At 40.8% G+C, this 25529-nt stretch overlaps 1 protein-coding gene and 1 long non-coding RNA gene across 4 annotated transcripts in view; one reads left to right on the top strand and one right to left on the bottom strand.

Annotated features, from left to right (window-relative positions):
• LOC112625112 overlaps positions 1-25529 on the top strand; it is an 81397-nt gene that overhangs the window by 42813 nt on the left and 13055 nt on the right. Inside the window, exon 2 of one of the 3 annotated variants that reach the window (XR_003119526.1) lies at positions 19082-19355. Coding sequence is in view for 1 of the 3 variants with exons in the window: in XM_025386328.1 (XP_025242113.1) it covers positions 19082-19430 (349 nt within the window). In the remaining 2 variants the exon portion in view is untranslated. Of the gene's footprint in view, positions 1-19081; positions 20045-25529 lie in introns of those variants that run through there. The other 2 variants (XR_003119527.1, XM_025386328.1) reach the window with 2 other exon arrangements.
• LOC112625114 lies at positions 15610-18914 on the bottom strand. The gene is made up of 2 exons (XR_003119528.1): positions 18829-18914; positions 15610-16108 (listed from the first exon to the last, which is right to left on the bottom strand). It is a non-coding gene; the product is annotated as an uncharacterized LOC112625114 (long non-coding RNA).

Genomic DNA, 25529 nt, shown 5'->3' with positions numbered 1-25529 from the left:
TGATCCGTCTGCCTTGGCCTCCCAAAGTGCTGGGATTACAGGCGTGAGCTGCCACACCTGGCCTAAGATGGGTATTTAAAATGTTGACTATTATCAATAGAAAATAATCTTTGCTTTTTGAATCACAAGGAGGTTTGAATTATTTGCTTTTGTTTTGTGCAAAGAAATAATTATAATGAGAAAATTTCCTTTTTCATGGGTTAGGTATATGGAGGCAGTAAATCTTGAAGATTTTTTCTTTTATTTTTCTGTAATTTTTGTGTCATGTAAATTTTGCTGGTCTCTTGTGATTCATGATTAAATGGGTTAGATGCCATTCCACTAATAATCATTACCAATAATGAAGTTCAAGAGTTTTTCCAGTTTCATACAAGGAGTAGTTATGGACAAGGAGGACTGGATCCAGGAACTTTGCTTCATTAGTTTTCTTACACCTCTGACATATTTTGTACTCTCTCTCTGTCTCTGTCTCTCTCTCTATATATAAAATTTTTTTTTTTTTTTTTTTGAGACGGAGTCTCGCTCTGTCACCCAGGCTGGAGTGCAGTGGCCGGATCTCAGCTCACTGCAAGCTCCGCTTCCCGGGTTCACGCCATTCTCCTGCCTCAGCCTTCCGAGTAGCTGGGACTACAGGCGCCTGCCACCTCGCCCGGCTAAGTTTTTGTATTTTTAGTAGAGACGGGGTTTCACTGTGTTAGCCAGGATGGTCTCGATCTCCTGACCTCGTGATCCGCCCGTCTCGGCCTCCCAAAGTGCTGGGATTACAGGCTTGAGCCACCGCGCCCGGCCTATATATAAAATATTAAGGGTTCTCTTTTAGGGACCCTGGAAGAACTCCTCCCAGATAAAAAGCATTACTGTATTAATAGATTATGTAAACTTTTTTTCTGAGGTGTCATAAAGTAGAAAGTTGAATATTCCAGTTTTTTTTTTTTTTTTAAAGGAAACTTGAATGTTTTGATCATTAGTCCCTTGCATCTCATTCTTGTTTGGAGTTTTGTTTTCCCATTCCTGATCCAGTCTGATGTTCTTTGTCTGCAATTCAATCTCTATTGCTTTAATCATTTTGGATTGTACCAGTGCCTTCTCAGTAATAAAAGAAATGGGGAGCCAGGCTTGGCATGGGACAAGTCTCTTCAGCTGCAGTAAGATGTTACATATGAGTTGTCTACCCACAAAAGGGCCCACTGTCAGATTAAATTAATGAGCTGCATGTTTTAATCATTAAGGTAATAGCAATATGTGGATTATTAGCCTAAGTTTTAATCATTTCTGTTTTTACCAACTAGGTCATCAAATGCTTTCTTTAAATAATTCTTCCTATTTCATAGCAGAGAATAGCTTCTATGTGGGGCAGAAATAAATGCTTCAGAGTCCTAAAACACTGAACAGCTCCAAGGTTTGGTAAAATTTATAGTTATGGCTTTGTCCGTCAACACAGAAATTTGGAGAGACTGGCCATGGTCACCATTAGCAAATGGAACCAGCATGAGTTCCAATTTGCAAAGAGTTGAAGTAGAATAGGGGAATTTTTAGGTCTCAGCAGCTGAGGGGGAAATGAATTATTTTGTGGACCATGGGCAGCACTGAGACCGGGTGAGTTGAAAGAGATACTGCTGACTATGCCTGCAGGGGATCTGATGGCTTTGCCTCCACTGGAAATTCCTTTGTACAAACTTTCAGCTCACAGTCTGGTATCTGCATGGCAAATGTTGGCAAGAAGATTTGCTGTTCTCAGGAGAGTCCATAGTAAGCAGATCAAGACACAACTTCTACAGCTAAGCCATGCTTCAGAAAAGGAGGGATGAGTTTTAACACCATTTGCATTTCTTCTTAGATATTTAGGCTATACCCAAGTGAAACCTAGAGCATAGGTTCAAAAAGAGAAAAATCCAACTTATTACTTACATTGTTGGGGTAATGCCAAGCACACAGCTCAACTGATTTTTCACTGAATTTGCTAAATTAAAACAATCATTTTATGAACTCTGTGATAGTACTGTCCAATGTGTTACCACAGCATTTGTTCATAGCTCAAACATAACTCTTCCTATATGTGTTATAGTGAATTATACCATTTAGCTATGAGCTTCCGGAGGTCAGGGATAGTAACATATTAATCTGTGTGTCCTCAGGTCTTTATACAGAGTTGATGATCGTAGAACATAATTGACAGTGTAGGGATCAATGGAGAGTTTCTGCTTTCCTTTCTGGAAACTGTGGTGTGGTGGGAAACCAAATGATATAGGGGGTGGGTTTAGAAATATAGAATTACAGATGAGAAGGGCTCTCAGAGATCACGTAGTTCTACACTTTCATTTTATGGATGAAGAAAGTGAGGTCCAGAGAGTTTAATGACTTTTCAAGGTCAAAAAGTTGGTGGCAGAGCCAGGATGGAGGCGACATTGGAACTAGCATTTACCAGAAGCTGCTATAGACTGGGCATTGTGCTTGACCTGTGCTGTCTGATTCATCCATTCTTCTGTCCTTTTTTTTTTTTTTTTTTTGAGACGGAGTCTTGCTCTGTAACCCAGGCTGGAGTGCAGTGGTGCCATCTCAGCCCACTGCAACCTCCACCTTCAAGCAATTCTCCTGTTTCAGCCTCCCAAGTAGCTAGGATTACAGGTGCCTACCACCACACCTGGCTAATTTTCGTATTTTTAGTAGAGATGGGCTTTCACCTGTTGGCCCAGGCTGGTCTCGAACTCCTTGATTTCAAGTGATCCACCCGCTTTGGCCTCCCAAAGTACTGGGATTACAAGAGTGAGCCACGGCACCCAGCCTCTTCTATTCTTTTTTACTTAACATTTATCAATTTTTCATGTGTTTGGAAAAGGACTAACATTTATTTTGAGACTAAATCATTTGGTAAAAATATTAAAGTAAATATTGTATTTAAATATTTGCTTTGTCCTTGTTTCTAGTATAGATCTAATATTTTGTCCAGGTGAGAAAAACAAAAGACAATCTGGCAGCTCTGTGTGGAGTATATTTCCCATACGGGCAGCCTAAAGATGATTCTTGCTGAGAGTTGAGACAAAGATATTTTACCATAATTTTGCTCTGAGTTCTAACATTGCCCAGATACAGATGCCTAAAAATGTGCCCAAAAAAGTTGAGGTCCCAGCTAGTCGGGAGGTTGAGGCAGGAGAATCGCTTGAACCTGGGAGGTGGAGGTTATAGTGAGCCGAGATCGCGCCACTGCACTCCAGCCTGGAGATAGAGTGAGACCTGTCTCAACACACATACACATACACACACACACACACACACACACGCACACGCACACGCACACACACACACACAAAATTTAGACACACGAACCCGTGCTTTTGATGAAAGAAGAGTCAGATTTTCCCAAAGACTGAATTCACCGTGAATCTATTTGAAGAAATACCCACCTCATAGATTTCCTGGCTGTAGGTGATGTTGGTATAATTTTACCGCAATTGAGTTTACTGTCAATAGAGGGCGCCAAAGGATGGAAAAGTAAAATTATTGATGACTGGTTCATTTCTCCAACTCAATTCGCTAGTACTTTTTTTTTTTCTTTTAAATAAACCTTTGAAAAGTCATCTTTCCATCGTTTTTTGTTTATTTGTTTTGAGACAGAGTCTCGCTCTGTCACCCAGGCTGGAGTGCAGTGGCGTGATCTTGGCTCACCGAAACCTCCACCACCTGGGTGCAAGTGATTCTCCTGCCTCAGCTTCCCAAGTAGCTGGGATTACAGGTGTGTGCCACCACGCCCAGCTAATTTTTGTATTTTTAGTAGACATGGGGTTTCACCATGTTGCTCAGGCTGGTCTTGAACTCCTGACCTCAAGTGATCTGCCCAACTCAGCCTTCCACAGTGTTGGGATTACAGGCATGAACCACCGTGCCTGGCCATCTTTCCATCTTGAAAAGGGAGAATCAGTACCTCTGTCCACACGTGTAATGTCATTTCTGCCCATCCAGGCAAAGCCAAGCTGAACAGAGTACAGCCTGAAACTGGGCTTTGGTGTATGGATGGTCTATGAAGTTGAGAAAAAGTTTCTACTCCTGCTTTTTTTTTTTTTTAAACCAGAAGATATGGTCCATATTTCCACAGATAGGACTCTGTCCAACAGCTTTATGTGCACTAGTCCTTTAATTGTGAGCAATTCACATTCCAATTCCTGCCATATGGTAGGCACATTGTTAGTTTCTGGGGAAACCAGGTACTAAAACAGAACCACCTGCATGCAGCCTGCAGTATAGTGGGCAAGAGAGACATTAACGAAACAGTCACACAGGCATACCATCAAAAATTATCTTGACAAAGTGGTGTTTGAGTTGAAATCTGAAAACTGAATAGGTGCTAACTAGGCTAAGTAGGGAGGGTGGAGGAAAAATATTCCAGTCGCAGATAACAACAGGGTCCACACATCTGAGCCAGGAGTGAACATGGGCACTCCAGGAGTGGAAAACCAGAGTGACTAGAGCCTGAGAAATGAGAGTGAGTGGCTGAGACTGGATGGGGGGCAGAGTCATATCATACAGGGACTTGGTGGCATGGAGTTTGGATTTTGTCGTCTGTGCCAGGCAAAGTTCTTGATAACTGGTGATACGCATAGATTTATGTTTTTCAAAAAGATTTCTCTAGCTATTTTGTGGAGAATGATTTAGAAGAGGGTGTGATCATGAGGAGGCTACTGCCACAATCAGATGGGAGAGTGGGAGAATGTGATAGCTTGGACCATGATGGTGATCATGAACATGAAGAGACATGAATAAAGAGGGAGATAAAATTGGCTGAACTTCGTTGTGGATCAAACACAGTGGTGAGGGAGAGGGTGGATGACCTCTAGGTTTCTGGCTTGCAAAGTACACATAGGTTAGAGTTTTCAAACTTGGAAAATACAGCTGGTGGTGTTTAGGAAATGTTGTCATTACTGGTGTGAGGTGGAAATCAGGAACGTAAACACTCGACCGTAGCTCACTGGGCAACCCAAGTTCTGGCTGTTGGTCTTTGCATCAAATCTCTAAACTTCTGTCATTAAGTGGATGTTTCAAGCGGAGCTAGGAATGAGCAACAGCATTGTAATGTGATATTTAAATACGTAGCCTATACCAACGTGTACATATGTATATACATAGAAAAATTCTGGAATATAATTAAACCATTAACTGTCATGTTTGAGGAGTGAGAGGGAGTTCCAATTTGAAGTCCAGATGTTACTGTGTTGTTTGAAAAAAAACTAAAGTAAGGCTTAATTGGTCTTCTAATTAGCAAAACTCATAAAATCACTGTCATTTCCAATAAAAAGCTTTTCAGTTGAGAAATTCGAAGTCCTTGTGGAGCCCCAGTAATCTCTCACCTCCATTACATTTCTCTACAGGAATTTAGAGAGTCTTTCCATTTTGGGACCTTCTAGCTCCAGAGAGCATAGATTTCTCTCACTGCAGCTCATTAGAGATGCTCAGAAAATCAACTTGAGGACAAGCTACAGAGGCCCTCCCAGCACCCTTTGATCTTTTGAGTAGCAAATGTGTCATTTGTAGCATGATGGTCCAGTTCTTATGTGAGGCTAAAATAGAGCCACTCCAAGATGCTTTTGAGACTCCCTGAACTCCTACTAACTACCAGCCTTTCTCCCAACTGATGTATCAGTTCTGCCTTCTCCCCCAGGACATCATTTCCACTTGCTTGGTAAATAATTAGCCTGGCTGCCTTTGGCTATAGCAAGGATTATAAATATTTTAAGCACTGCAAGTGATTGAAACTGTTTCTATTTGATTTTGTCTATTCCTTCGATACTTTGGATAAAAACTTAACTCTAAGTAGGAAACATCTTTGGGAAGAACAGTGCTCTAGGTATGAGGGGATGACGTGTTGTATAGGCTGCTGAGGTCATCGGGCATTCAGAAGCATGCTATAAGCCAGTAGTTTGAACCTGTCCAGTTTTAGCTCACACTAGTCAATGTTTCTCACATTAGAGAGATAAAAGACCCCATGTCCTAAGAACATTTCTATGCTTATGGGATTTTTAAAAAAATAGACCCTGGGCTTTTTTTTTTTTTTGAGACAGAGTCTTGGTCTGTTGCCCAGGCTATAGCGCAGTGGCACAGTCTCAGCTCACTGCGACTTCCGCCTCCTGGGTTCAAGCGATTCTCCTGCCTCAGCCTCCCTAGTGGCAGCCTCTCCTGCACCACCATGCCTAGCTAATTTTTTGTGTTTTTAGTAGAGACGGAGTTTCACCGTGTTGGCCAGGTTGGTCTCGAAATCCTGATCTTGTGCCCACCTCAGCCTCCCAAAGCGCTGGGATTACAGACGTGAGCCACCGCGCCTGGTCATAGACCCTATTGTTTGGAGCAGTTTTAGGTTCACAGCAAAACAGAATGGAAAGTTCTTACATGCCCTCTGCCCCCACACATGCATAGCTTCCCCCAACGTCCTGCACTATAGGGGTACATTTGTTACCTCAGTGAACCTACACTGACATATCGGTATCACCCAAAGTTCATAATTTCTATTAACTTTCACTCTTGGTGTACATTCTATGGGTTTTGAAATGTATAATGACATGTATCCATCATTGTAGTATCACAGAGAATAGTTTTACTGCCTTAAAAATTCTCCATGCTCCTCCTATTCATCTCTCTCTCCCTCTACCCACTGGAAACCACTGCTATTTTTACTGTCTTCATAGTTTTGCCTTTGCAGAATGTCATATAGTTGGAATCCTTATAGAAATTTAAAAATAATTTCTCTTACAGTAAGTTATAAAACATAAAAGTTCCCATTCATATAATCAGTTCTAATCTTTACAGTGAATTCTTTGTGATTACTACGGAAACCCAATGTCTTAATTAGACCATGTCTGTATCTTACTGGAGGCTCAGGGACAACCTGGTGAGAGCCACCACCCCATGCAAGGCAGGCAGGGAAGTTGGGGTAGAGAAGATACTCCCACGTTGGATAGGGGATCTATCCAGAGATCTGCAGAGTATTTGTTCTCAGCTCTTTCATTGTGACTTGTGATGGAAATAGTAGCAAGTGCCTATTGATCCAAAAAATAACATACTACGATGGTGTACAAAGTAAATACTGTCCATGCTTTAATCCCCCAGAAATGACCTGCTAACAGTTAATGTATATTCTTCCGTATTACAGATGGGTTCATACTACACTTATTATTTTGCAACATGCTGATTTTATTGAAGAGTGTATCATGGTCCGTTTTCCATGTCAATTCCTGAAAATCTCATCTTTTTTTTTTTTTTTTTTTTTTTGAGGCAGAGTCTCGCTCTGTCGCCCAGGCTGGAGTGCAGTGGCGTGATCTCAGCTCACTGCAAGCTCCGCCTCCCGGGTTTACGCCATTCTCCTGCCTCAGCCTCCCGAGTAGCTGGGACTACAGGCGCCGCCACCTCGCCCGGCTAATTTTTTGTATTTTTAGTAGAGATGGGGTTTCACTGTGTTAGCCAGGATGGTCTCGATCTCCTGACCTCGTGATCCGCCCGTCTCGGCCTCCCAAAGTGCTGGGATTACAGGCTTGAGCCACCGCGCCCGGCCGAAAATCTCATCTTTTTAAAGATATGTAAAAATTTATTTAATCCTCTATGGATAGTAACTGATTATTTTCAAATATTTGCTGTGAAACACCAGCAATGAAGATTCTCATGCCTCTCTGCACATTTGATTATTTCCTTAAGATAAATTCCTAGAAGTGAAATTTTCAGATCAAAAGATAAGCATGTTTAAAAATTTTTTAGTTTGTTGTGTTTAAAATTTTTATACATGTTGCCAAATTCTACTCTTACCAAAAGCATATGGGAATACACTTTTCTACATCCAAGTTAAGAGAAATATTAATCTTTCATCTTTGCCAATTTGTTAGGTAAAAAAAGGTTTCAGTTTTAACTTTTTTATTCAGATATTAATGACGTTTAATTTTTATTTCAGTGCTGGATTATATGAGTGTATTTAGATTGTGTGAGCTATATTATTTGTGATATACACACTTTATTGGGATAAGTATTATATATTGGCGTTTGCGCAGGAGTGGGGGAATTTCTTTCCTTTTTGAGACAGGTTTTCACTATGCCACTCAGGCTGGAGCACAGTGATGCGATCTTAGCTCACTGCAGCCTCAACCTTCCAGGCTCAAGCAACACTCCCACCTCAACCTCCTGACTAGTAGCTGGGACCACAGGCAGGCACCACCATGCCTGGTTCGTTTTTAAATTTTTGGTGGAAAAAGACTCTCCCTATGTTACCCAGACTGGTTCTGAACTCCTGAGCTCAAGAAATCTTCCTGCTTCAGCCTCCCAAAGTGCTGGGATTACAGGTGTGAGCCACTGCACCCAGCCAAGGTTTCTTGTGTATCTGTTAGGCTACTTAGGGTTGCAAATAACAGAAAAGCCCAAATCAAATATGTATAGATATATTTGCATTCTCTCATATAGCATGAATTCTCTAACTAGGGTGTGCAGGGTTGATGAATTCTGCGGATCAGTGCATCCTCAGTCATTCTCAGTGCTTTGGCTTAGCTCCACTCATGCATGCCAGATGGCTGCAGCAACTCCATGTCTCACGGGGAAATGCTGCAATATCCAGTGGGAGGAGAGACACCATTTCTTTCTACCTATCTTTATCCCATATCTGATGAAAAGTTTTTCTCAGATACTTCCCTCCTCTTCCTAAGGTTTGCTTTCATATCTAATTGGTCAAAATTCTGTCATGCCTCTATACTTCCACTAGTCAATGGCAAGAGGAATGAGAACACCATGACTGATCCAAACAGATAAAGATTCTCCCTCTGCGGCTGCAGCAAGGCCCACCTCCCCTGCAGTCCATTCCTGGGTGGAGGAAATCAGCAGTGTTTGCTGGAGATGGAGTATGTATAGGAAAGCAATGGGAGATCAGATGGGAGAGGCAGAGGGGAGAGGATTGGGACAGACCTGGGTTGCCAGTGCAGATGGACTTGAAGGGAGATAGCGCAGACTGAGAGAGCTGTTAGCAAGCCACTTTATAGTCTACAGAAGATAGTGAAACTCAGTATTCATTGAGGCCCCTCTCAGTGTCAGATAATGTGCTGGGTGCTTGTGGATACAGTGAGGACAAAAGCAGACTTTATAGACATTGCAACCAGCATCTTAACTCAATGACATTATGATTCCATTGCATTGAGAGGCGTAAAAATGATATTAATAGTAGCTAATAGGCCAGGCGCAGTGGCTCACACCTGTAATCTCAGCATTTTGGGAGGCTGAGGCTGGTAGATCACGAGGTCAGGAGTTCAAGACCAACCTCGCCAACATGGTGAAACCCCGTCTCTTCTAAAAATACAAAAATTAGCTGGGCATGGTGGCACACGCCTGTAATCCCAGCTACTTGGGAGGCTGAGGTAGGAGAATTGCTTGAACTCAGGAGGCGGAGGTTGCAGTGAGCCGAGATCCTGCCAATACACTCCAGCCTGGGCGACAGAGCCAGACTCCGTCTCGGGGAGCGGGGGGGTGGGGAGTGGGGGGTGGGAAAGGCTAATAGTTACTGAGAGTTTCCTACAGCTGGGCATTGTTTTAAGTACTTTAATGCTTTAATGAATTAACTCATTTGGTGCTCACAGTAACTTTAGGAACTAGGCATTATCACTCCTATCTTAAAGGTGAGCAGACTGAATCAGAGAGGTGAAGTATAATCAATTACCCTAGGTCAAAGGGCCAATACATAGGGGAGACAGGAATTGAGCCCAGGCAGTGGGACTTTTGAGTTCGTTCCTAAGTGATCTACTGTGTTGCCCATGAAACCCACACATCAGCAGCTAGAATGTTAGTAATATGAGCAGTGGACTCAAGTGGAAGCAGTATAAATAGAAAAGGGGGTAGCTGTGATTATATTCCTATCTGACAATTACTGAGTGCTTACCATCTGACAGCAATTGTGTTAAATGCTATTTATGTATAATCTCACTTAATTCTCACAAGTCTGTAAAATAAGTACCCTGTTCCACATGTGAGGAAACTGTGGCTTGGAGATGTTAAGTCGTTTACCAAAGGTCAAAATTGTATTTGAATCTGGGTCTTTAAGACTCCAAAGCCTATGGAATTGGTTAATTCCACTATATTAGTATGAAAGTTATTTTCCAAACAGAAGACAAGGAATTCTGAAAAAGAGCACTAAAGGATGTAAAGGTGTCCTTATGTTCTTTTTTAATTGAAGAACTTCAAGACAAATTTTAAATGTTCTATTGCACTCTGGCTGGTCTGAGCCGGCCTTCACATCGGCCATGGTACACTGATCAGACATGATACGTTTTTTTTTTTTGAGATGAAGTCTCACTCTGTTGCCCAGGTTGGAGTGCAGTGTTATAATCTCGGCTCACTGCAACCTCTGCTTCCCGGATTCAAGTGATTCTAGTGCCTCAGCCTCGCGAGTAGCTAGGATTACAGGCGCCCACCACCATGCCCAGCTAATTTTTGTATTTTTAGTAGAGACGAGGTTTCATCATGTTGGCCAGGCTGGTCTCCAACTCCTGACCTCAGGTGATCTGCCTGCCTTGGCCTACCAAAGTGTTGGGATTACAGGCATGAGCCACTGCATCTGGCCAGATATGATACTTTAGGATATCTCAAATTATTTTTTCCCAAGGAAACTAAACCCAGAATTCAGAAACCCCTTTCCAAACATTTTTTCCATTAAAAAAGTTATGTATGTTAACATTTTATCATGCATTTAGTCTTTCCGCAATACATATGTGTACATAATAGGCATCTTGTATTTACTAATTTTTTTAGATGAATGCATATCAATTTTAATTTGTATAACCAACCAGCCATTCCATTGCTGACTATTCTCACAAACCAAGAGCTCCACCTCACCCCACCCCCATTCAACTACGGTCTGCTTGTGGAGGGAGGCTTGCTGTTCTGCAGAGTTAGGGAGCACAATTACCTTGAGTAAGCCTGTCCAACCCACAGCCCGTGGCCCACATGTGGCCCAGGGTGGCTTCAAATGCCACCCAACACAAATTTGCAAACTTTCTTAAAACATCGAGAGTTTTTTTTTTTAAAAGCTCACCAGCTATCATTAGTATTAGTGTATTTTATGTGTGGCCCAAGACAATCTTCTTCCAGTGTGGCCTGGGGAAGCTAAAAGATTGGACACCCATGACCTAGAGGGTTTTTGTCTTTTCTTTTTCGGTTTCCAGGGAGGTTCTCTCAAGCCCTCGTCCAGATGTTAGCGTGGCACAGGTGGCATTGGAGTCCCAGCTTTTCAAATCTTCTTTCCTTTACTAGAATAACTGGGTAGAGCAAAGGAAATTCTTACAAGGTATTATGGTTTCTTTCTCTTCTAAGCTGAGTTGAGTCCAGACAACATCATCAGTGACCAAAGTCACTGCCATCTGTCATTTGTGAGAGCCCCAAACAAGTGGTCTCCCTCTGCTCCCAGTGAACAGGTAACTTGCATCTCAAAAACCAACACCTCCCATCTGAAACTTATTGGCAGACTCAAAAGAGAATCCAAAAATGAAATCAGTCACAGAGATAGAACACACTGCTTTTTCTTGGAGCTGGTATCTCCTGGGTTCAGGCTTATGGCATATGGGTTGAACAATTCAATCAAGTTTCCCGATGGTATAGGCCAACTGAACATACTTTTCTAAAGCACAGTCTTCTACCAAAAATGGAAAGAAAAAATAAAGCCCAAACCAAACACCCAAATCAGCTCACTTCTCTGGCGTGCCATATAAAACATTAATAAAATTGCCTGCCGTGAAGATATTTGAATTTAAATTGTTGTCAGGTCTAAGTAGGGTTAGCTGCTTGAGAGATAATCAGCATTCTAACAAAGTACAAACACTATATACAAAGGACTAACACTATAATTAGTAAACACAGGTGGAACAACTTCTTGCTTCCTCTTCCTTAGATATATAGAGATTACCGGGGGAATAAGAATGACAGGATGGAAAAAAAATAGAAAACATGTAAGGAAATAACTTTATAAATAGTCAGAATACAGTATAGTTTTGCATCAGAATGACAAAAATAAATGCACATCTCTTTAAATATTATTTTATTTTGCAATATTTTATACACATGTAAGTATATAGGTATATAAAGTTTTATTCGTCACTTTATGTTAGGCTTTACATAGCACTGCCTCTCATATGCACTTCAAATAACAATATACAATTCATTTCAAATATAAACCACGAGTTCCATTATAATAATATTAAAGAAAGAGTAAACAATTTAGGTGGGTCAGGGACATAGGAAGACTATATTTGAAGAGTAGTCTGATGTATCCCTGGGGAGGCTGAACAGGTAGAGATTTAGAGGGAATATTTGTCCTGCACTCAACCAGTGCACTCAACTCAACAAAAAATGTCTTATATACATACATTTTTCTCTGGAGCTTTGAGCATCAAATGAAGGGAGTGTAAGTAGGAGAAAATTCATGAGCTCTGACATCAGACAGCCCTGGATTTAACACCTGGCTCTGCTACTTACTAGCTGTATGACTTTAGGCAAGTTACTTAAACTCGTTGAACTTCAGTTTTCTCATCTATAAAATGAGAGTTGTTAACACCTTCCTGGCAAGCTATTGTCAGGATCAAATAAGATAATGGTATAGGCCATAAAGAATGCTTCACTTCTGGGCACAGTGGCTCATGCCTGGAATCCTAGCACTTTGGGAGGCTGAGGTGGGCAGATCACTTGAGGTCGGGAGTTTGAGACCAGCCTGCCCAACATGGTGAAATCCTGTGTCTACTAAAAATACAAAAAAAAAATTAGCCAGGTGAGGTGGCGTGCGCCTGTAATTCCAGCTACTTGGGAGGCTGAGGCAGGAGAATCACTTGAACACAGGAGGTGGAAGTTGCAGTGAACTGAGATCATGCCATTGCATTCCAGCCTAGGCTACAGCGTGACACTTCATCTCAAAACAAACAAACAAGCAAACAACAGAAAGGAATGCTTCACCAATGCTGTTTCATTTCGTCTCGCTTGTCTGTAGGTGTAGGAATCGGTGTTATTCAGGTTACCAAATAGGTTTCTCAGACAGAGACAAGACAGCTTTAGCAGACTGGAATCCAGTCTTTTCTATCTTGCCCTCTTTTTTCTCTTTTTTCTCTCTTTTCTCTTCCTTTTTATTTTTCATTGTAATAATAGTATGATTACATGGCCCTAATGGAAGATCTGATTCACTTTCAATGTTCCTTTTCACTAACCCAAGAGTAAAACCTACAGTTTTCACTTCTGGTAAAGAAACATTTTCTTAATTGTTAAGGAAAATTTATAATTCAGCCACACAAAGCTTAATTTTTCTACCTCAGAGAGAGCATATGAAGGATAAAAGAACACTAAGGACGCTTGCTTTGAGGTTATTTAGGGTCAGTTAGAAATTGTGCTTTTCTGTTTTTAAGTCTATATCCTATTCTATCTCAAAGTGATTGAGATTCATATACTAATTCTGTTGGTCTGGATTGGGATAATTCACTCCTATCTCATTGCTTCAATGTTGTGCCATCATGGGCTCCTGAGTGTACATGAGTTTGTCAATGTCTGGATGAGCCTATTTGTTTTATACTTTTTATAGTGCCGGCTACACATTGGGGCATCTAGGAAGCAGTCAGTAAATTCTGAATGAGCAAATGATGCATGGATACTTTTAGAATAGTATTTCTTCAGTTTTTGAAACTTACGCTATCTTTTTTAAAATTTTTATTTATTATTATTATTATTATTTTTGACATAGAGTCTTGCTCTGTGGCCCATGGTGGAATGCAGTGGCATGATCTTGGCTCACTGCAACCTCCACTTCCCAGGTTCAAGCGATTCTCCTGCCTCAGCCTGCCCAGTAGCTGGGATTACAGGCATGCACCACCATGCCTAGCTAAATTTTATATTTTTAGTAGAAATGGGGTTTCAGGCCGGGCAAGGTGGCTCACGCCAATAATCCTAGCACTTTGGGAGGCTGAGGCGGGCAGATTGGCTGAGCTCAGGAGTTCAAGACCAGCCTGCACAACATGGGAAAACCTTGTCTCTATCAAAAATGCAAAATTAGCCCATTGTCGTGGTGTAATCCCAGATACTGGGGAGGCTGAGGCAGGAGGATAGCTTGAACCTGGGAGACAGAGGTCAAAGTGAGCTGAGATCCTGCCACTACACTCCAGCCTGGGCAACAGAGCAAGACTCTGTCTCCAAAAAAATAAATAAATAAAATAAAATGAAAAAAAAATACCAGGGTTTCACCATGTTGGCCAGGCTGGTCTCAAACTCCTGACCTCAAGTGATCCACCTGCCTCAGCCTCCCAAAATGCTGGGATTCCAAGCATGAGCCACCACGCCTGGCTGAAAATTATGCTATCTTTTGATCAACAGCTCCCATTCCCCAAATGTGATACTCTTCTACAGGGTACCCTTCCAATGATAATGAATTGTATTCTCCAACAGTTAAAATTTTCTAGACCCTCCCACCCTAATTACACACTGAAAAAATACTATTGGATATGCTCTCTCCCACCCAAGGTTCTACTGTTTACCCCATTTCCAAGAGTATCTGCACCATTTTAGATCAGAGGCCCCAGAAAGACAGGGACATTCCTATTTAAACATCTGTCACGCATAGACATATTAGGTACCAAATAAGTGCTTTTGATAATGACACAAAGTGACAGCTTTGGGAAAGCCGTAGTGCCCTACCATCACCAATTACATTCAGCCATTCAAAACTGGATTGAAACCCAGACCTCCCAAGAAGAGTCCCCATAGCCTAGTCTGAGATGGAATGCATGGCATTCTTCAACCTCTCTTCCTTAAGTATCTGTCCAGATTATGCCCTTTCATGTGTTTTTGAAGTAAAAAAGAAAATCATATCCTCTCCTAAAACTTTTCCTGACTCAGGCATTTAATATTATTAATGAAGACTGAATGGCTGGAGTTTAATTATTTTAATGCTTCCAGCTCAAACTATAGAAGTCTAGGAACCAAATGTTTGGCTCATCGTAGCTAAAAGCCTGCCTATACTTTTCATGTGCATGACTATAAAATGAAAAACAAGGAAAGTGGCTTGTAATTGTATAGCAACCAAACACATGGCTTTCCCCTTTCCTTTGGGATGAAAATGCCTTCCTGTAGAAACTAAGGTTATGCCCCTACTTCTGAAGCCCAAGGAGGGACACTTTGATGTGAAAGAGGATCCTGGCCAAGTAACGGATGCAGAAACCAGTGTGGGAATAGGAGGAGCCTCCAGAAACAGGAAAAGGCATTGTCCCAGGGAGGGGTTATTTCATCCCACTCTGTCGTCATTCGGGCTGTCTGGTTTATTTCCTCCCCCAGGTTGGTGTGAGTTGGAAGGACAGTCCTTTGTTAATGAGGTCAAGAACAAGACTGACCATTTTGTGAGGTGGTTAGGGCTGAACTTTCAGATTTCAGATTTTGTAAGAAGTGACCGAGAAAAAAAATTAATCTGGGCTTCATCTAAGCAACACCAAGGCAACTGGTTAGGAAGTGAGAAGTCCAATCAAATAACATCAAACACCTTGGTTTTTCTAAGGAAATATTTCCACTGGCCAACAGCTTAGGCTTTATGCAGACATAAGACTGAAATCCTGCCTGCAGCCAGGTTCCCTCAATAAAACTCGCTAAAATAAAAAAGATTTTATTTTAAGAGTTTCATATTACAAATGAATAGCTGTTGGTCGAAGCACTGATAAACACAAAGCAATGTATAGAGCTGGGAAAATCCCTGGGCTTGTTTTCTGGGACAGCATCAGCAATGCCCCCATGTGGGTTCCATCTTTCTTGGGGACTTTCTCAGCACACAGTGTGTGTGCCCTGCAGCTCCTTGTGGGAATACTGATGCACAGGTCCTGGCAGAATCTTCAGCCAAACCTCTGTCAGCTGGGAGCAGCAGTATGGGAAAGAGTGGCCAAGGCTGGTTCCATCTGGCACAGGCCCGAGGCCTCTGGCCACATTAGTTTCATTGTACTTAGCACTGAATGCTTCATAGTGCTTGAGAAGGCTTTGTCTATATTAGTTTTCACAACAGTCCATGTTGTAGGATATCTTTAATATTAGACTTCCCATTTTAGAGTTCAAGAAGCTGCTGATCAGAAGGCTTAAGGGACTTGTCCATCATCACCTGGAAAATGAGTATTTGACCCAGGATTAGATTGCATAAATATGCCTGGGTCTCTAATAGCTGCATAGTCCACATAGAGCATTGCCATTTTCTCTCAGAACCTAAGGGAATACTTTTCTCATCTCGTAGGAACCCCTCTCTTCCCAGGGCCCAGGGTAGCCCCTGCCAGTCTTACCTCAGGACATGAACTTGGTCTGAACTGCTGGAGGCACTCTTTTTTTTTTTCTTTTTCTTTTTTTTTTTTTTTTGAGACAGAGTCTCGCTCTGTCGCCCAGGCTGGAGTGCAGTGGCGAGATCTCGGCTCACTGCAAGCTCCACCTCCCGGGTTCACGCCATTCTCCTGCCTCAGCCTCCCGAGTACCGAGTAGCTGGGACTACAGGGGCCCGTGGAGGCACTCTCTTCTTTACTGAGGTTGGGCTCAGCTCGGCTCTTCATTCTATGTCACACAAAAAGACCCATGAGGGTTTGAGATGAGCTTGTTTTTTATTTTATTTATTTATTTATTTATTTATTTATTTATTTTTTTCTAATCTGCAATACTAGTACATAAAAACAAAACCTTAGGGAGCATAAACTGAATAAGCCAAAGCTAACCTTATAAAGCAATTCAATCTGATATGGCAAAATATGAGTCATCTTCCATGTACAAGACCCAAGGATGAATGAAAACAGTCCTGACACTCCAGGAGTTCACAGCCTTCTGAGGTAGACAAATGCACACACACTCGTTTGCACTACAGGGTTCACTGCATAATTGTTACGCAAGAACTAGAAACTACATGTTAAGTGGGCCCAGAAGAGGAAGGAGACACTGATTCTGACCAGGGATGTTTGGAAGCTGTCTCTGAGGAGATGGGAGGGGCCCTTGACAAGTCAGACTTGCAAAAGCAGAAACAGAGGTCCCAAGTAGTGTGATTCGCCCAAGCTCAGAATGCATTTCTTCATCCATCATACCAAATAGCTTCAGAATCATTATCTGAATGTTACGAGGGAGATATGGTGTATTGTAAAATTGAGATGATTTTTATTCTCAGCTCTATTTTGCTAAAAAAAATATTCCAGGAATAAGGCAATGGCAGAAGTGACCCATTTTTCTCATTTTGCATAAATTTGTATTTAAATTCTCACTACTGGGGACTTTCATAATAATAAGATTTATCCAGAGCCTTGCATTAGTGTTAAAGAAAGACGTTCATTCAGAGGAAAATTTTCAAAAAGATCAACATGCATTGAAATCCATTTATGTTTTCTATGTTTCTAATTGGCGTTTCTTAAAATATTTGCTAATTGCTAAATTATTTTAGCCAAGATTAAATCCCCTGGTTTTTCTACTTATTTGAGTTAGTACCAAGTGAATAGATAAGGCGAAATCTATTTCCTCCATGGAAGTAGATTAAGAGGTTATAAACATAGAATTAGACCTAACTACAGTATTAAGCAGGAGAAACTGGTCATAATGTATCCCAATGAGTTTTTTCCATGTTCAAAAATAGCATACTTGTCAAAGCACCGGGGCATTACACTGAGAGATGCTTCATAAATACTTTCTATTAATATCTCCCCTTTAAAAGTAGGTTTCCGAGAAATGTCTAATACAAAAACTTTGTTCTGCTTAGACAGATGTTCTCAAGTGTTCTTTGTTTTAAGGTATCTACTTGTGTGGAAATTTCTGCTTAAAACCAGTACTTTGAAGATGGATGTGGTGGGTCATACCTGTAATCCCAGCACTTTGGGAGGCTGAGGCGGGCAGATCACTTGAGGTCAGGAGTTCGAGACCAGTCTGGCCGACATGGTGAAAACCCCATGCTACTAAAATACAAAAAAATGAGCTGGACGTGGTGGTGTGCACCTGTGGTCCCAGCTACTTGAGAGGCTGAGGCAGGAGAATCCCTTGAACCCAGAGGGCAGAGGTTGCAGTGAGCCAAGATTACACCACTGTACTCCAGCTTGGGCAACAGAGTGAGACTCAAAAAAAAAAAAAAAAAAAATCCAAAAAACAAAAACACCAGTACTTTGAGATAAGATATTGGGTACATGTGAATCTGACAGAGAGACTGTATATTTAATTTTGTCCCAAAATCTTAAGTCATCTGATTATACATAGTATTGTATATAGTGTTTTTCCGCTGAGAGCCGTACAACCCTAAGGTTGATGAATTCAGGCTGAGCTCCGTGGCTCATGCCTATAATCCCACCACTTTGGGAGGCCGAGGTGGGAGGATCACTTGAGCCCAGGAGTTCAAGACCAGCCTGGGCAAGATAGTAGGACCCTGTCTCAAAAAAAAATAAATAAAGTTAATGAATTCAGTCATTTGATTAATCATTATTGAATACATATGATGCACCAGGTATTGTACTACATGCTAGTGCTTGCTTTAAAGAAGCCTACAGTTTATAGAGTAGACAAACAAACACTAAACATACAAACAACACTCACTGAATGTGATGAAAACTCTATTTTCTTGAATAGAAATGGCACAGGTTATAAAATGCACCATTTAAAAAAACTCACTTAGAAAAACTGTGGCCAATTAAACTATGACACAGTTTTGATGATAAGATTCATCCCAACTTCAGCAATGTTAAAATATGAAAAAAAGTATATATCAGAATCAGCGAAATGCAGTACTCTCAAGGAAAAACAGGACTGTGTTAGACTATCACAGGGAGATCTTTAAATAGGGATGGCCTCCACTCTGAGATACATTTTAGCTCGTACCTTAAGAATAAGAAGTTGGTCCTACTTCAGCCCAAGAGGAACGTTCCAGGCAGCAGGAAGAGCCTCAGGTCACAGAGGCATGTTTGAGGTGACTAAATTATATTTCACAGGTTTGGTAGCAGTTGTCTTGGGGATTCTTCCAAACCACCACTGTTTTATTATAGAATTCTAAACCATTGAGGCATCTCCCTTTCCACATGGTCCTCTGCAGCTGTTGTAGCTTTCCTGCTGTTGTTGTGTGTTCTGCTTTCAGGCTGCTCATCGGCCCATCTCCTCTCATGACTGCTGCTCTGGGGACCACCTCTCTGCTCTCCACTGCTACCACTCTAGCCTGTGGCCTGCTCCTGGTTGAAGAAGCCATCAATCAAAATGAATACCACTCTGGAAATCTTGGGTGGCCTGACCTGATATTTTCGCATAGTGGCCACAGATATTTTAGGCCCCCAAGAGGTAGTCTTACTCTTTCAATTTTACTGGCTCCACTGTTTGAGGAACTTGGAACAATTTCCCCAGGGACTGGTCTGGAGGTACTGTTGAATAACACCACATTGTTTTTCTTCCTCCCCACTAAGGGCCCGTTGATGTCTCAAGACCAGACATAAACCTTTTGGTGTTTAACTCACTCAGAATAAGAGCCCTGCTTTCCCTCAGCACTCTTGCCCTTCGAGGGTGGGGCCACATGTTTTCTTCCTTTATTACTGGGGACATTTGATCCTGGTTTTTGTTATTTGTCATTCCCAGGAGAATTTAGTACCCTGTGTCTTGGTAAATTGTAAGACCACTGTGGATTTTGGAGTTGAGACTCATTTCCCTATCCCTCCCTTCAAGAGAACAAAGAAAGAGAGAGAACACCCAAACCCTTCATCGTTGCTCACTCACCTGTCCAGAGCCTATGGAACAGTCATTGGGGCAGCTGTCACGAGCTGTCCACACAGCTTTTCTGAGATATTGACAGTCTCATGAGGAAGTGCTTATAACTCCCTGCAATGGTTTGAATGTGTCCTCCAAAGTTTATGTGTTGGAAACTTAATACTCAATACAACAATGTTGTCAGGTGGGGCCTTTAAGAGGTGATTAGATCACAAGGGCTCTGTCCTTATGAATGGATTAAGGTTATTGAGAGAGTGGGACTGTTATGCAAGCAAGTTTAGCCTCCTTCCTGTGCACTCTCTCTTTTTCTCTCTGAAAAAGAATGGAAGTTATTAGATGCTTTTTTTTTTCCAAAAGAACCCTGGCTCCTTATACAATCTCTACCAATTTCTTCACATCCTGTTCTAACTCCTCACATTCCATTCCTCCTTCATCTTACGTAACCTTACTATAGTTTTCATTTTCACCAAGATTTATAGTGACTAGTCAAAATGATTTCATAAAGGATGTTAGCCATCGTGACCAGTTGGCATGTGCTTAACCACTCTTCCACTCTTAAAACACCCTTAGCTTCCCTGACACCATGTTCTTTACATTTTTTCCCATACCATTGGGTTTTATTTCACTCCTTTTGGGTTTTCTTTCTTTGCTCAACTCCTAAGTTTTTGAGTATTCTATAGGCTTGATTTTGGTTTCTCTGTTTGTTTTCTGTCTTTATGCTCATTCTAGGCACTCTCATAACCACCAAAATTATGACAATTTCCAAATTTATTTCACTAACCCCACTAAGACCCAAACTTACATATCTAACCTCCTCCTTGATATGAAATTTGATAGCTAATAATCATTTGAAACCAGAATTCCTGATTCCCTTCTCAAATGTGTTCTTGTCTTTATCATTTCAGTAAATGACAGCTACTTAGTTGTTCAAGCTAAAAACCTAGAAGTCCTTATTGATTCCTTCCTTTCTGTCACCCCTGTGTCCATCCATCAGCAAATCTAGTCAACTCACCCTCCAAAATGGATCTCAAATCTGATTATCTCTTTTATTCTCTACCTTTACTCTCTTAGTCCAAATAACTGGCTGCAGTAACTATCTAACTGGCCTCCATGCTTCTATGTTTGCTCCCCCTTATAACCCATCCTCTACATAGCATTCAGGGTGATTTTTTTCAGAAAAATGTCACTCAGGGCATGTCTATTCTCTGTCATTTAAATTAAACAAAATTCAGCTTCTTCGCTTTGTGTAATTTGGTCTCATCACACAAGCTTTATCCATTTGAGATTTTGTTTATTTGTTACCAGGTCCAAAGATAGATCCTTTTATTCTTTAAATGCAGATATACCTTTTCAAATAGATCCTTTCACTTTCGACTAAACCCCAGTTTTGCTGGCAAAAGAACACTGCTTTTCCTTTTTAGGAACTGGTTGTGGGCAGGTTTAAGGGACTGATAGGATGACCAGATGTGTAGTGGAGAACCCCAGTGTCATTGCACAAATGCCAACCTTCCCCATGTTCATGGCTGAGCCTAGTTAAAACTGTAGGGGAATTAAAGTTTTCTTCAGTGCACTAGCCATTTTTTTGAGGGGGTAATTATTGGTGGGAATGCCGTATCACTATCACCTGCCTCTCCTGCACTTATTTGCAAAGTTTATAGTGCTTTCTTCTAGGCCTCCATAAAAATTTGTTCTCATAATTTCTATGTGTGAAATGTAAACCCAAAAGTATGTGAGACAGGTCTCAATCAATTTAGAAAGTTTATTTTGCCAAGGCTAAGGACACACCCAAGACACAGCCTCAGGAGGTCCTGACAACATGTGCCCAAGGTGGCAGTGTACAGCTTGCTTTTATACATTTTAGGGAGACATAATAACACATCAACCAATACATGTAAGATTTACAGCAGTTCAATCTAGAAAGGCAGGACAACTCGAAGACGGGACCTCCAGGTCATAGGTAGATTTAAAAATTTTCTGATTGGCAATTGGTTGAAAGAGATATTATCAGTAGAAAACAATGTCTGGGTTGTGATAAGCAGTTGTGGAGTCCAAGGTTTTATCATGCAGATGAAGCCTCCAGGTAGCAAGTTTCAAAGAGAATAGATTGCAAATGTTTCTTATCAGATTCAGAGTTTGTGTTGATGTTAAATGCTGGTCAGTTTTTCCTGAATTCCAAAAGGGAGGAGGGTATAATGAGGCATGTCCAATCTGCCATTCCCGTCATGGCCTGAACCAGTCTTTCAGGTTACCTTAGGAGTGCCCTGGCCAAGAGGAGGGTGTCCATTCAGATGGTTGGGGGGGTCATAGAATTTTATTTTTGGTTTACAGAAATCATCTGTAAAAATGTATTAAATACAACAAAACAAACATTTTGCATTTGTTTTTAAAAGATAGCCATGGCTTGTGGCTCATAGTTGTAATCCCAACACTTAGGGAGGCCAAGGTGGGAGGAACACTTGAGGACAGGAGTTCAAGACCAGCCTGGGCAAAATACCGAGATCTCATCTCCAAAAATAACAACAACAACAACAAAAATTAGCCAGGTATGGCAGCATGCACCTGTAGTCCCACCTCCTCAGGAGGCTGAGGTGGGAAGATCTCTTGAGCCTAGGAGTTTAAGGTTATAGTGAGCTATGATGGCACCACTGCACTCCAGCCTGGATGACAGACAAGAAAGAAAGAACAAAAGAAAGGATGAACAAAAGAAAGAAGGGGGAAGGAAGGAAGGAAGGAAAAAAGGAAGGAAGGAAGGAGCTCATTTGACAAAGACTCCCTTATTGAGCAAATGTAGTCAGGCTCCTCTGAGCCCTTCTTTTGACTAGACTTTATCTTTGGCCCAATCTTTGGCTTTCCCAGTCTAGTTTTAGTATTGGATACTGCTTAGCCAGTTTATAGAGAACCCCACCACCTTTGATATCTAACCAAGCTCTCCTCCATACCCTTGATGTCTAATCAAGTTCCTCTTCCACAATGCCCTTGATACTTAACCAAGACCCTCTTCAGTATGTTTCTATCCAGTGACTCCCTCATCATGCCCCTTGAATATATTCCCACTTATCCCTGTTGTATTTATTTATTGGTTGATTTTTGAGGTAGGGTCTCACTCTTGTCACATAGGTTGGTATCCCTGTTGTATTTAGAATTGAATTCAATCTCTCTTCTTTATTGCAATAGTCTTAAGTAAAGTCTTCCTTGCCATTTTTAACAAGTGTCTAGTGCAAAATTTCTCTTCAATGTATTGATTCTAAGCACCTCTTTTTAACTTTTAAATTATCATTAATACTCCCCCAATTCCCCACAGTATAGATCTTCTCTTCTCACTAAGTTCTGACACATTAATTATTTAAGCAAGTTTATTATTATTTTTAAAATCATAGACATCTATCTATTCCTTGATCTCTGTTCTTTAGAGCTGCTTCACAGTTGTAATCCTGATATCTCTTTCGCATTGCATTTGGGGATTCTTTTTGCCTTTTTCTTATGTAGGATTCCCCTATTTAATTCCCCTGTCATCTTCTTTTTAATTTTTTAAACAAATTTTTGGGGTACACGTGAAATTTTGTTACATGTGTGTAACGCACAGTGATTAAGTCGGGGTATTTAGGTTGTCTATCACCTAGTACAACACATTTTTTGTTAACTATAGTCACCCTACTCTGCTATCAAACATTGCTTTTATCTCTTCTATCTAACTGCATGTTTGTACCCTTTAACCTATTTCTTTTCATTCTTTCTCCTTTCCCCAATCGCCTTTCCCAATCTCCATTATCTCTTTCCACTCTACCTCCAGGTGATCAAGTTTTTTAGCTTCCACATGTAAGTAAGTACCTACAATATTTATTTTTTTATGCCTGGCTTATTTCACTTAATATGATGACCCTTCATGTTGCTGCAAATGATATGATTTCATTCTTTTTTATGGCCAAATGGTATTTCATTGTGTATATTTACCACATTTTCTTTACCCATTCATCCATTGATGGATATTTAGGTTTGTTTCATATATTTGCTATTGTGAATAGTGCTACAATAAAAATGCAAATGCTTTGTATCCCTTTATCCCTTTGATCTATTGGTTTCGTTTGGGTAGGTACTTGGTAGTGGGGCTGCTGGATTGAATTCTGTTTTTAGTTTTTTGAGAAATCTCCATACTGTTTTTCTTAGTGGCTGCACCAGTTTACATTCCCAAGAACAGAGTAACAAATTCCCTTTTCTCCACATCCTCATCAACATCCATTATTTTTTTGTCTTTTTATAATAGCCATTCTGACTGGGGTGAGATGATGTCTCATTGTGGTTTTGATTTGCATTTCTCTAATGGATTAGTGATGTTGAGCATTTGAGCATTTCTTCATATACCTGTTGGTCATTTGTATGTTATCTTTTGAGAAATATCTATTCATGTGCTTTCCCCCACTTTTTTTTTGAGACTGAGTCTCACTCTGTCACCATGCTGGAGTGCAGTGGCATGATCTCAGATCACTGCAATCTCTGCCTCTCTGGTTCAAGCGATTATCCTGCCTCAGCCTCCCGAGTAGCTGGGACTACAGGTGCGCACCACCACGCCCAGCTAGTTTTTGTATTTTTAGTAGAGATGGGATTTCACTGTGTTGGCCAGGGTGGTCTTGATCTCTTGACCTCATGATCTGCCTACCTTGGCCTCCCAAGGTGCTGCGATTACAGGTGTAAGCCACTGCACCCAGCCTCCCCCACTTTTTAATGGAATTATTTGTTGCCTTTTTTTCCTGTTGAGTTGTTTGAGTTCCTTGTGTATTCTGCATATTAGTCCCCTGTTGGATGAAGTTTGCAAATGTTTTCTTCAATGCAACAGGGTGTCTCTTCACTTTGTTAATTATTTCTCTTTTGTGCAGAAGCTTTTTTTTTTGCTTAATTAAGTCCCATTTGTCTACTTTTATTTCTGTTATCTATGCTTTTGAAGTCTTAGTCATACATTCTTTGCCTAGACCAATGCCCAGGAGAGTTTTCCCTAGGTTTTCTTCTAGTATTTTTATAGTTTTAGAGCTTGTGTTTAAGTCTTTAATCAACTTCAAGTTGATTTTTGTATATGATGAGAAATAGGGGTTCAGTTTCATTCTTCTGAATGTGGCTATCCTATTTTTCCAGCACCATTTATTTAAGAGATTGTCCTTCCTCCGATATGAGTTCTTGGTGTCTTTATCAAACAGCAGTTGACTGTAAATATGTGACCTAATTTTTGGGTTCTCTGTTCTGTTCCATTGGTCTATATGCCTATTTTTATATCAGTATGATGCTGTTTAGGGTATTATAGCCTTGTGGTATATTTTGAAGTCAGACAATATGATGCTTCCAACTTTGTTCATTTTGCTCAGGATTGCTTTGGCTCTTGGGTTCCTTTTTTGATTCCACATGCATTTTAGGGTTATTTTTTCTAGTTCTGTGAAAAATAATTGACGTTTTCATTAAAATTGCATTGAATCTGTAGATTGCTTTGGTCCATATGGCCATTTTAACAATTTTAATTCTGATCCATGAGCTTGAGGTGTTTTTCCATTTGTTTGTATTCTCTTCAATTTCTTTCATCAGTGTTTTGTAGTTTTCCTTGTAGAGATCTCTGACCTCTTTGGTTAAATATATTCCTAGGTTTTTGTTTCTTTGTATGTTTTTTATAGCTATTGTAAATGGGAATGCCTTCTTGATTTCTTTCTTGGCTAGATTGTTATTGATTTATAGAAATACCACTGATTTTCGGGCATTGATTTTGCATCCTGCAGCTTTACTGAATTCATTAATCAAATCTAAGACGTGTGTGTGCGTAGTCTAGGTTTTTCTAGGTATATCATATTAATAGC

This window comes from Theropithecus gelada, chromosome 5 (genome assembly GCF_003255815.1).
Source record: "Theropithecus gelada isolate Dixy chromosome 5, Tgel_1.0, whole genome shotgun sequence".
Taxonomy (NCBI): domain Eukaryota; kingdom Metazoa; phylum Chordata; class Mammalia; order Primates; family Cercopithecidae; genus Theropithecus; species Theropithecus gelada.
The sequence above is the reverse complement of the archived record's forward strand: the minus strand, read 5'-3'. Positions and strand labels throughout refer to the sequence as shown.